This window comes from Dreissena polymorpha, chromosome 2, assembly GCF_020536995.1.
Source record: "Dreissena polymorpha isolate Duluth1 chromosome 2, UMN_Dpol_1.0, whole genome shotgun sequence".
Taxonomy (NCBI): Eukaryota; Metazoa; Mollusca; class Bivalvia; order Myida; family Dreissenidae; genus Dreissena; species Dreissena polymorpha.
In genome coordinates this window covers 144,793,630-144,807,056 of record NC_068356.1, presented here as the reverse complement: position 1 = coordinate 144,807,056, position 13,427 = coordinate 144,793,630, and the positions used below count along the sequence as shown (strand labels likewise).

At 36.0% G+C, this 13,427-nt stretch overlaps 1 protein-coding gene across 1 annotated transcript in view; it reads right to left on the bottom strand.

Moving 5' to 3' along the window:
* LOC127869318 (mitogen-activated protein kinase kinase kinase 11-like) overlaps window positions 1–11,277 on the bottom strand; it is a 66,670-nt gene extending 55,393 nt beyond the window's left edge. Inside the window, 1 exon segment of the mRNA XM_052411772.1 lies at window positions 10,410–11,277. Coding sequence (XP_052267732.1) covers window positions 10,410–11,127 — 718 coding nt within the window. The 5' untranslated portion in view covers window positions 11,128–11,277.
* Window positions 11,278–13,427: the final 2,150 nt, after the last annotated feature.

Sequence of the window (13,427 nt, the reverse complement as noted above, 5' to 3'; positions counted from 1 at the left end):
AACATGCTGCCATGTAAATCTATGCATTTTATGTTGAAATAAATCTATCTATCTATGGTCGAAATCAGGGTTCGCCAAAACTTGAAAAATCTGTCAGTCATTCGGACTGACAGACTTAAAATTTGTGTCAGTCCGAAACAGTTTCTGTCAGTCCCACTGTCCGACTAAATTATAACAGCAAATCACAACAAAAGAAGTACCTTTAAGATGTTTATTGGTTTTGATCACATTAAAATACAATAAAACCATGTCCAATGTCGATATAATTAAACAATTATTATATTAATAATAAACCACATATAAACCAAAGGCATACTTTTTAGACTTCTTTTTGTCAAACTGTTTTTTAGCCTCCACAGCTCTACAAATCCGTGTTCTTGAAAAGTTAGGGTGACATCCAATCAAGTTTGACTTAAATGCACACACCCATTCACACTACTTTGGATGACTTCAATTTCTGTTTATTAGCCAATTCACAAGGTCTAAAACAACACCTATTGTTAAAATATTTTCTCTTAGCTGAGGTGGTTGATTTCCAGGTTCAATTAAATGAATGCATTTCACACCTATTTCTTGATAGAAAGGCCCATGATAATTACCACCATTCATTCTTGTTGTCTGAAATAACACAAAACATATTGCTACAAACTATAAACAACAAATCAACACATAAATATCCCTATGTCCGAATTTTAAAATATCCGAAATATAGTACATCGGGTGAAAAATCTAATTTTGATTTCAGAAATTGTTGGTATGTAAATTAAAATATATCAATATAATAATGAAACTTTTTAACAGAAATGCTCACAAATGCCTGTTGAAACAAGTGTTCATGCGGTTTTTGTTGTGGAGAAATTAAATGGAACAAACAAAATGGCGGACGCACTCGGTTGCTTTTTTAACAAAGACCATTGATTTTGAACTCGGATATGATAGTCAATTCTAATCCAACTTTAAACATCAAAATGAAGGTAAGAAAAAAGGATTTTGACAGAAGTTGAACAAAAAGCATTTACCTTCTATTAATCCAATAGCACATTATACAATTTGAGTGATCTTTTTGAAACCATTTTTCATCCGATTGTGTCGGTCAGTCGGACCGATTATCTTAAATCACTTGTTGGTCCTGAGAAAAATTTGCCGGTCAGGACCGGCGGACCGACGGTTTTGGCGAACCCTGGTCGAAATAGAAAGTGCAATGCAGCCAAGGACTTTCATATTTTTAAGTCGAGCTAATTATGATATCCCCACGCTTTTTGAAAAGCTTGGGGATATTGTGGTTATCTCCGCCGTCCGTCCAGGCCATCTCCTCCTACACTATTAGCACTAGAACCTTGAAACTTACACACATGGTAGCTATGAGCATATGTGCGACCCTGCACTATTTGGAATTTTGATCTGACCCCTGGGTCAAAAGTTATGGGGGTTGGGGTGGGGCCGGGTCAGAGATATTCTCTCATTTTTTTTAGGTTATTTAACATTAACTTTTTTATTTCTACACTGATTTACTTTAAATTGATACTGAACCTCTCTTATGACAAAACGGTCAATCTCAACTATGCATGGCCCCTGGATGATTACCAACCCTGGGGCCCCATCCCACATAGAGCACACCCACCCAAAATTGCATTTACAATAATTTTTTCATTTCTACACGGATTCACTTCAAATTGATACTGAACCTCTCTTATGACAATACGGGCAATTTCAACTATGCATGGCCCCATTACCAACCCTGGGGCGCCCCGCCCTCATAGACCACAACCACCCAAAATTGCCTTTTACTATTATTTCTTCATTTATACACCGATTCACTTCAAATTGATATACTGAACTTCTCTGATGACAATACAGTCAATCTCAACTATGGATGGCCCCATTACAAACCCTGGGGCGCCCTGCCCACATAGGCCACACCCACCCAAAATTGCCTTTTACAATAACTTCTTCATTTCTACACCGATTCACTTCTAATTGATACTGAACTTCTCTTATGACAATACGGTCAATCTCAACTATGCATGGCCCCATTACCAACACTGTGGCGCCCCTGGGTCAAATATGTGGCGTGGGGATACGCGTCGGCCTCTGCCGCACCATTTCTAGCTATTGTTGTTTTCATTGTATTACATGGTTCAGAAGGTTTTTCTTTAATGATGATGCTCATTAAATTACCATCATGATAATTTCTCCAAAAAAAATCACAAACACTTTACAGAACTTTCAAAATTAATCATAACTCTTTTTAAACACCCATGATACACTTACATGAACTTTCTATGTATAATTCAAACAAATGTTTTTTTCCGGCAGGCAATTTACCATTTAATAATCATCTTTTATTTGTCTTTTTTCGGCTTAGCTGTTTAACGTCACTTTTGACCTTACCTGACCTTTGTAAGTGTCCAATAAAATTCAAATAAAATTTCCCGCGGCTAGACACGAATGAATACACTTCATTTATTCCATTGGCTGATTTGAGCATACCACCAAAACATTGGAAACATGAATGCGTCTTTGTAACACTGTTTTACTGCGTGTTCAGCATGAAACAATTTTATCCCTAATGAAAAGGCTTGATACATGTAGATAGAACAGTTCTACACTCAACTCTCGACATCAACACAGTTTGTGCGTGCACCTTTTATTTTCAAAGGATTGCAAGCACCACGTCCAGAGCGTTTGTACTTAAAGGCTTTGTTATCATATTTAGTAATTACTTCCATATTCCTGTCTGTGTAGTAGTATATTTAAGTTCATAAAAGTATCGTTTTGCCCTATCCCGATATTCGTTTTGGCCAAACCATTTTAAATTGTTTTCGAAATTGAACATTTAAGTAAAAGTACAAAGTTTTAAACAAGCCATCGTTCCAGCAGTAGAAGCGTGGTCTCACTTTAACTAGGTGAACTGGAATTTTCTTTAGACCAGAAATATGTTAAATGAAGATATTCAGCAATATCATTATGGTATGTCAGTTATAGATTCTTAATGTGTTTTCAACAATACCATGATAAATATTATTTTTGATTAATTTAACAAGAATTATTCGACCATATTGACTAATGCATTAAGCATGAGCGCGATGATTCTCGATACTGTTAATAATCGAATCAAATAGCAATGCCCAACAAACCACTAAAAGAGGTTTGTTCGAAGAACGCGCATATAAATATTTAAAATATGTACGGATACTTCGCGTGTGGCTGGTTGACTCGTATGTTTTAATTTCACTTCCATTCTTCTTTTCGTTTTCTGTTTTGTATATATAGGTTTATGACCAGCAATATGTAATAAATTAATGTAAAATAAGCCGCGAAAACTCCACGTAGCTATGAGCATATGTGCGACGGTGACAGTGACGGAATTTTGATCTGACCCCTGGGTCATAAGTTCTGGGGGTTGGGGCGGGCCGGGTGAGAGATTTTCCCTTATTTTTATGCTCCCCGGTATGGTGCATTGGCCATAACTTTTGCAATATTGATGATAGCAACTTGATATTTGGCATGCATGTGTATCTCATGGAGCTGCACATTTAGAGTGGTTAAAGGTTAAGGTCAAGGTCATCCTTCAAGGTCAAAAAAACTAATCCAAGGGAAGTAATAATCTTTAAAGGGAGGTTAGTAAATAACCTGCCAAATGATATAAAAAAAATTATAAATCAAAGTGGTGCATAGAGTTACACAGTAGTGGCGCAGAGATGTATTTAGTATTCAATTGTTTGTGTTATTGACTCATCTGTGAAATGGTTTAGCTCAATCTAATGTTTATACAAGGGATTATAAAATATTGGCGCAAAGGGACACCTGTATATGAGAGAAGAGATAGAATGCAGTCAAGCCTAAAAAGCATGAGAAACTCATGGAATATAGCCTCAAGAATCTATAAAAGGGCTGAAACTTTCAATTTGTGCAATTACAATTTTAGACTCATAACTGAAAATCTGTCAAAATGTGTGGGAAAAATGTGAGAAACAATTTAAAGCAAGATGGACTTTGAACAGGCACATCAAAGACAGACATGAAATTCAACATATTCATTGTTGTGTACAAGATTGCGATAGAAAATTTCTGAGACGCTACTATTCAGTCAACCATTTAACCTCAAAACATAACTTTTCCAAAACAGAAGCAAGAAGATTGGCTATAAGAGAGCATGTTCAGTCATCTCATAAGTCATTCCAACATCTAAACAAATATCTCACTTCACCCATGGGTTTTCTAGCCATTTTGGGAAAAGCAGTCTGGTCAGATTTGGATGTTTTAAATCAATAAAAAGGCTAATTCTGGCATTTTTTATCAACAAAATGAACCGAACCAGGATTTTTTTAACCAACAAATAACGTACAACACATCAGGCCTTTTCCTGAACATTTTGGGAAAAATCATATAAATTATAGTTATTATATACTATGTTAGATGATTATGAAATAAAATTTAGATATAATCATCATTAGAGATTTCTTTATAAAAAAAAAAAATTTGACTACCGTAGGTTTCCACGTATAGCGCGCAGTGTTTTACCTCCAAAATTCAAATTAAAAAGCTGGTGCGCGCTTTACATTGATTCAACGCTATACTGGCTGCTAAATTGGTAAAAAATATGTTGTGTAATCATAATTTTTTATCAAAATGGCCACCATGTTTTTTCCAGAAAACTACCACCCTATAATCGTACAGACTGAGGGGCCATTGTCGAAACAACAAGAAGTCGCTACTGGTAGATATGAATGCGGTAGAAGAAGTTTTGGTCAAAAATAAATTTGTTTGAATAAACTTGCAGACATTTCTTTGTTTGTGTTTTTACACTTCTTTATTGATGAATTCCGATGGGGATTGTTGTCTTCATTCCGGAGAGCAGGCAAGGGTAGGTGCGATTGAGGTCTTTTTTGCGGGTAAGGGGGTCATTTTGCACTTCGTAATTGGCAGATGTTATTGAGTAATATGTGCCACCACTTGTTAAGATGCTAATTGACATTTGAGACACTAATTGACACTTGAGAACGTGAAAATATGCAATTGCATTTTGTGTGTATAAATATTGAATGTTCAACAGTGGTGTACCTCAACAACTGTATCCCTGTCTCCCATGCAACATTCAAATTTACCGGTAATGCCCATGCTTTTCCCGAGGAAAAATCACACGTTTTTCACGAAATGCATGTGGACTGTTAATATTTTGCTAGAAAATTACAAAATTGTCAGAAAAGAATAGTGCTATGCATCCCATGCTCCTAATCATAATGACGCTTCCTATTTTGAATGCTTAATTAAGCTTTCCAATGCCCCGGATTATTGGATTGTGCAATAGTAAAATGGCGGCCATTTTCGGTCCGATTTGGTTGTTTTATTGTCTTGGAATATTTTTTTCTCCATTTTGGCATTTAAAAAACAGCCTGCGGGCTATACACGGGAGCGCGCTATACGTGGAAACCTACGGTAGTTTTTGCAATTTCGGTTTGGGATAGGGTCCATTTGCTATGGGATCAGGTCCCTTTTATGGCCTTTTTACATAGAAAAAAAAAACTGTTCACATATCATGTTTTCACAGTTATGGTTGGTTGATTTCTGTAAAAATGTTAGATCCACTATTCAAAATGATGTTGTCTAAAATTTACAAACAGTAGACCATCACGGATGGATAAACTAGAGCTACAGGTATAGGAATCGTTACTACACAGACCATAATAAAACATTTCCCACAGTAGTACTCTATTGCCTACAGACAAAACCACAGAACTGAATTGTTAACAGTAGGGACCCATGAAATCTGATCATTGAAACTTAATCTGTTACCTGCTAATATTGTCAACCCTAGTGTTTACAGGAGGAGAAACAAACACAAAAACTCTTCATAGCTGAATAAACTGTGAGTGAAAGCAAAACATAGAAATGCATCATATGATACATAGGTGGGAAACATTTCTTTCTCAATATGCTTTCCAATATCTAAAATACAATATTATTACATTCTACAGTGTGTGTGTGTGTGTGTGTGGGGGGGGGGGGGGGGGGGGGGGGGGGGGGGGCAATTATTTTATCAATGGAAAACCTCAGTGAGTTTAAGCATGTTTTTACCACAATTAATCATCATCTTACAAATGCTTAAAGCGGGTATATACGATTTTTTATATTTGTTTAATTGTAACATATTGATAAAATATGTTACAATAACACAATATAGGCAAGAAAAATTATACATTATAGCCGAATTTCATAAAATGCAGCAAAGACAAATTAGCGCCCCGAGCCGATAGTGACGTACATACTTTCCTACAATAACCGAAGCATTCGTCTTTGTATTAGGATCGGAGATAGTGTTCGAGTGTCGTATGAATAGATATCGTTGCAGAATTTCAAATAAACCGTTAAACTAAGTTTAGATGCACATCGTACATGTATGGTATACATGCTGGCGAATTCGGCTGTACAGCCGTTTTCAATTTCAGAATTAAATATCTGGCTTATTTCGCATTTTTCGACACATGTTTGTCTTATCTTTAATTTTAATTTATATTGAAATATATATATATAAAGTTTTTTACACAGTTTATATAAATTCATAAATATTTGACTAAATCGTATATACCCGCTTTAAAAAAATCGTAGCCAGCTGTTTCAGAGTCCTAATTTATATTAATTTGATTGATGGTATCAAGCAAGGCAATATATACTACTCAAAATTTGCCAAGGATCACATTTTTATTTTCACATTATCTTCAATATAACTTAATTTTAATTGTTACTTTTCAGGTTTTGATATTAGAATCTGTGTTTTTGATTTTATATTTATGTATTAACTTATCATTGATGCGTGACACTGGCTGAATCTAGCTAGGGTGAACTTCAAATTACACATACTATAAAAAGTGATCCTTAAAGCAAATTTTGAGTAGTATACTACAGCAAGGGGCATGTGATTACATGCAGTTACAGCACATAAGTGTGTGCTTTATGCAAACATATTAATAAGAGTTAACCACATCTTTCTAAAAATATTGACATCAAATGATAACAAGGCAGTCCAAGAGACACTGTCACAGATATATCCCTTTCCAAGATTTTCTTTACCTTGAAGTGGTGACCTCAATTTTCAGCCAGAATGATCAACTCATGACTTCTGGCTCGGCACATCTTCAAAATGATTGACATTACTTTTTTCTTCTATAAATAGGTGAAGGATATATAGTGATTGAAGCAAAAATATATCAAGATAATGCAGACTTATATTTGACTTGAAGTGTGACCTTGATCTTGAGTCATAAAGACTCACATAGGCCTAAATGACTTAAACATAGCAGCAGCGTCTAATGAAAATCCTTCAATTTGTGTAGAAGGTATAGGGCATAATAGGGCTAACACAAAAGATAGAGGTTCAACATTTGACCAGAAAATTACAACTAGAAATGACGCGGCCCCGGTCGACGCGTATCCCCATGCTGCAGCTTTTGCCCCAGGGTTCAGATCAAAATTCCAAATAGTGCACTGTCGGCCTGTCGCACATATGCTCATACCTACCATGTGTTTAAGTTTCAAGGTTCTAGTGCTAATAGTGTAGGAGATAGTGGCACAGCGATTTTCCTCCTTCTTTATAAAGTACCGGTAAACGGTACTTTCCCAATTGAGCAAAAATTCCCAAATTCCCAATCGGCATCTGAAAAAATCCCAATAGGCGTCCGAATTTTTTCTCAAAACGACCGAAAGTTTCGTAACAAAACCCAACTTTCGGCGAGCGAACAAAGAAAATCGTATAGTTGTGTGTAACCACTCGCTCGATTAATTTCGGGTTTTATTATTCAGCGCGTGCAATCGATAGAGTCGTTACTGTTTCCGGTTCTTTTGTCAGGCAGCCAGCGTTTTACGTCGGTTTGTAACCTTGCCTCTGTGGAAAGGGTGTTCAGTCAAATGAACAATCTTTGCACAAACAATCGGAACTGTCTATCACACGACACATTGACAGCACTAATGATGCTGTGCAGAGAGGGATGCCAGCAACTGATAGATGATCAAACATCAAAGATTGTTGAAATTTTCAAAAAAATGAAAGACAGAGACATTGCTTTACAAGAGATTAAAACAACTTGTAATTGATTGTGTGTGTTCTTTATAATATTTTGTTATTTATTTCAACTTTATTACTTAATGGTCATTAAGGCATGCCTGCAAATGATTATTTAAATGGGTATGTCAGTCTTCGAAATTAGCACACGCCCGATCGCCCGTGGCGAGTAAAATTACTGCCGGGCACATACAAAAATTCACGTTTGTGGCCCGCCGGGCATGTAAATTATTGAAGCCAATTGACAGTTTATAAAAAAAAATCGTAAGCGGTTCTTGATATTTGCAGATCTATTTTTCAATTTTGAGAACAAACACCTTGCCATAAGTTGTAAAACAATGAAATTCGATTGGTTTAACAACACGCACCTGCTTGCACACGTCATCGTTATTGTTTTTGACCGATGCAGTTCGGTCACATTGGGTTCTTATTGACGGTTTCTCTAGACATTAATCGAGAAGATGCTTTTTGAATCGATCATTTCAATCAAGTAATACGCTTCTGTTTTTGTCAATGTAAACAAATGTCATTGTTCACATAGAGGCAGTATCTTAGGTATGTTGATGGGGCTAAGCCCGATAAAGCACTTCCGAAATAGAAAATTGACAATGATATAGAGAAAAGGGAAGCCAAGAAATGGTACGAGGACACCAGAGAACGCTCTTTTCAAGAGCACTGGTGTAACGATCGACCGTCTTAATTCTAGTGATTGATTAGATGTAATTGTATTCACTACTATTGAAACAAATGTTCTGCTTTACTATGTGTAGCATGTAAGTGTTAAAATGTTGTGATTTGTTATAATTTTGGTTAAAAAAGTTTGGGCATGTAAAAAATATTTTGGGCATGTAAAAAGTCTTAAGTAATTGGCCCGACTGGCATGTAACTTTTCAAAGCTAATTTCGAAGACTGGTATGTTCAATTAAGCATGAACTGTATGATGTATTAAATAAGACCCAAACTTCACGACGCGATTTTCCCAATTTAAGGATTTCACAACTCGATTTTTCCCAATTTTGAGGTTTTCACGACTCAATTTTTCCCAATTGGACCAGTACGGGTACTTTTCCCAATTGGACAAGGAAAATCGCTGTGGCCAGGACGGACGGACAGGCCGCGGAGATAACCACAAAATCCCCCCGCTCCAATTTCGGAGCGTGGGGATAAAAATCGTGTGATTAGTTCAAACTCTTGAAAAATAATGACAGTTTAATAACAAACTTTAGACTGGCCTAATTATCAATCACACACACTCAGAACAGGTACTTGTGAAATAAACTGTTGTTACAATAATAAGTGTTGAAGGCTTATTTGACTATCAATGAAATCAGGGCGCTCTTTTGCGCCAAGTTTGATCGATCCTGATTCCTATGGCACAAACTGTTAGTCGCATAAAGGTACCATGCCTCCTGGTAGCCCCTTCTTAAGCAGTGGGAATAACAATTAACATCTAACAAGGGGCCTAAACGAACTAATTGACATTTCACACCTTGGGTCCTCTGAAATGGGGTTTTGAGGGCATTTTCAGAGAACGTATCAGGCCTGGAATATTCCCAATTAATTCCGCTTTATGCACTAGTCTCAATTTGCAAATAAGACAAAGACAGAGAGTAACGTGTACTCTTATTCCAAACATTTTGTGGGAGATTCTTCAACAAGACATGTTAATGTTGTATGCCGGCCATAACTTAATTATTTCAAGATTTGTTATAGTGTTTTATTTGATTATACATAAATTGATGCAACACACCATAACATTCTGCAATAACCTAAATTGTAATTCTCCCAATCTTGAGTCTTGAGTGCCGGTAATTCTTTTGTTTGAATGACGTCATTGACTTTTAATGGAATGTTCCCAAGTTCTTTTTACTGTGTTTTTGGATTATACTTTGAATTTGTAAGTCTGTTTCTCTGTTTGTGATATTTGTTAAGCTCAGTAATCAAATATATTATGACTGAAATTTACCAGTGAGATTCTGACTGTTTTAATGCCACAACTGGAATAAACCAAGACCACTTGCATCAGCGGTCAGTGATGCATAGCAAATCCTTTCGCTATCAGTAGATCAGATAACCGATAATTGCACACAGTAACTAATGGCAGTATTAGTGACGGATTGCACACACGCGCGGCAGATTATCAAAGGAGAACATATTGGAAAATGTCAGCGATTTTGCTCTGGCTTTGATGTAATCAGAGGGCGATGTCAAGCATCTTAGGGCGACGACTTCTCCTATGTCGCCCTCTGGGATGATCCCTGAACTTACTAAAGAAACATGTGCATACTCTAATTACATGTAGTTTTGAATGCTTGTTATTCAGTCCTCACCAGTTGATATATGTACTTACTGTTATTAGACTTCAAATCCCTGTGAATTAAAGGAATGGGTGCTTCTTCATGCAGGTAGCGCATGCCTCTCGCTATCTGTAATGCCCAATCAACTAAAATGTTTGGAGGTATTTGTCGACCATTTAACACTCTATTTAAAGATCCACCAGCTGCGTATTCCATCACCAGACATATGTTCGGTTCTTGTAAGCACACACCGCGTAAAGTGACAATATTAGGATGTTCTAACAACCAGAATAATTTTGCCTCTTGACTAACATTAGTTACTGTTGAACCGGGTTCATCAGGGTCACTATGTGCAATTTTTACGGCTACAACTTCCTTTCTCCATGTTGCATGGAACACCTTCCCAAAACCACCTACACCAATCACATCATTAAGTTTCAACTCCTTGAAGTCAATTTCTAATGGAATTCTTCTGATCACTTCAGGCTCCTTTGTAACAAAGTTGCTTGGAAATATTCCCACTTTATTATTTCCACTTGTATTTGTAATGCGTCCTGTCCACCAACCAATGTCTCCTGATATTTTTGCATCAGTTGACAGAACCTCCACTTGCACACCTCTCCGTAGGCTGATTTCATCTTCTCTAGTAGGTTCATAGTCGAATATGGCAGTGTAAAACGGACCATCACTTTTCTTGCGGGCAAGGGACGGTCGGGCATAGTTTAGTGAATTAGAAGCCACTGACATTTCAGATATCAATGCACAAGGCATTTGAACGTTACTAATCAATATCAGATTGATACATTTAACAAGAACATAGGTATACTCGTTTAATAAGAACTAAATTTGCCACTAACTTCTAGCAGAAATGAATGTTGAGAAGTCCAAATGCAAAACATGGAATTGTGTAGAAAACTAGACTGCAATAGACCAATTCACGCGTGACGTCACGCGCACCTGCGTGTTTTTATCCGCGCCACTCTGGTAGGCAAAAGAAAGACACGATCAAAGGGGAGATATCGAGCATGATATTTATTGTCACGCTCTATATCTATATTAAATACATTATTTAATATATTTTGATATGTATACGATCATTTTTAGAGTTTAGATTTAAACATCCCAAAAGTTGTTGTACTGTACTAAAACAAATAAGAATGAAAACAAACAACAAATAGATCGATTCCATGCACACAGCATATATTAACTTACCACTATGATAATCCATAATCCATCTGTTATTAAGTATGAACAATTGCTGCAACTAAAGAACAGGGTCTGAACTAATAACACTTTGTTTATGTGTTAAGGAATCTTTGAGTATCAGATCAAATTTGTTAAATCGTATAACGTAATTTACCAGTTGTTCATCTTATGTACCCCAATATACATTTGATTTATTCATACTCGTGTTTGTTAAAATGTGTTTTCTGGCGCGTATCAATATCAACCACATGACTGTGATGTTGACGAGGTACATTGTGCAAGTCAACTAAAAAAAGTCTTCCAAAACATTGAACTAAATTTTGCAATTATATCATTCTGTAATCTGACTATAGCTGATTACATCAATGCACACATTATAAACTCGGTAGTATTATTGGCAAAATATTTTATTTTTAAATGCAAACAGGAAAAAAACAACACCATAAATTGATTTTCTTGTGTCCTTTTAATAATATAATTTAACAAGAGAATAAATCGCGACTACACAAAATAAATTACATATATTGTATATTCGTTGTGCGCTTTTTATGCTCAATGGGTACACCTACCATAAAAAAAAGTAAATATACTTTGTGACATAGTTTCACCTACCTTAAAGCAACATGTATACACTTTTTCCCTTGTAAATATATAAAATATAATATAATAAAATATATATCGAAATTGAAACTGTTTATAACATATTTTTCACACCATCCATAGTCTTTATAGATGCTATGTACCATAATTTATATCGGGAAAAAAGACAACATATATACTACTTTTGTGAATTTTTAAACATAATATTTTATATACAAAATATATTATGTTGACGATAGAAATAAAAAAGGAAATTACTAAAAAAAGTCTTGTCTGTCTGTCTAGGAAAACTAACACTTCCCAGCAAACATGCACATATGGGTCCCATATGGGCTGTTTCTGGGCAAACCCATATGGGTAAGCCCATATGGGAGTCATTTGGGACCAATATGGACTAGCCCATATGGGAATGCCCACAAAGGTCCCATATAGGTCCCATATTATTGCGCTATCGGGAAAATATGTAAACTTGTATTTATTTGATTAAAAACTCATTTCTTAAAACGTATGTAGGACTAACTTGATCTAAACTGCTTATATTTTACCCAAAAATAGAAAATCAATGCATAAGCAAATAATATGCGGCCCATATGGGTCCCATACGGGTCCCATATGGGAGTCATTTGGGAGCTATATGGGCTTGCCCATGTGGGAATGCCGATAAGGGTCCCATATAGGTCCCATATTATTGCGCTATCACGAAAAAGATGTAAACTTGTATTTATTTGATTAAAAACTCATTTCTTAAAACGTATGCTGATCTAAACTGCTAATATTTTACCCAAAAATAGAAAATCAATGCATAATCAAATAATATGCAGTCCATATAGGTCCCATATGGGTCCCATTTGGGCCGCCCAACAAAGCACAAAATCATCTACCGGGCTGTTTCTGGGCAAACTCATATGGGTAAGCCCAAATGGGAGTCATTTGGGACCTATATGGGTAAGCCCATATGGGAATGCCCTTAAGGGTCCCATATTATTGCGCTATCAAGAAAAAGATATGAACTTTTATTTATTTGATTAAAAACTAATTTCTTAAAACGTATGTATGACAAATTTGATCTCAACTGCTAATATTTTACCAAAAAATATACAATCAATGCATAAGCATATAATATGCAGCCCATATGGGTCCCATACGGGTCCCATTTGGGCCGCCCAACAAAGGACAAAATCAGCTATCGGGCGCACATTTTTTGAAAATTCTGTTTTTGATATTGCTATGTTTTCAATTATGTATATACTATGATTAATATGTAG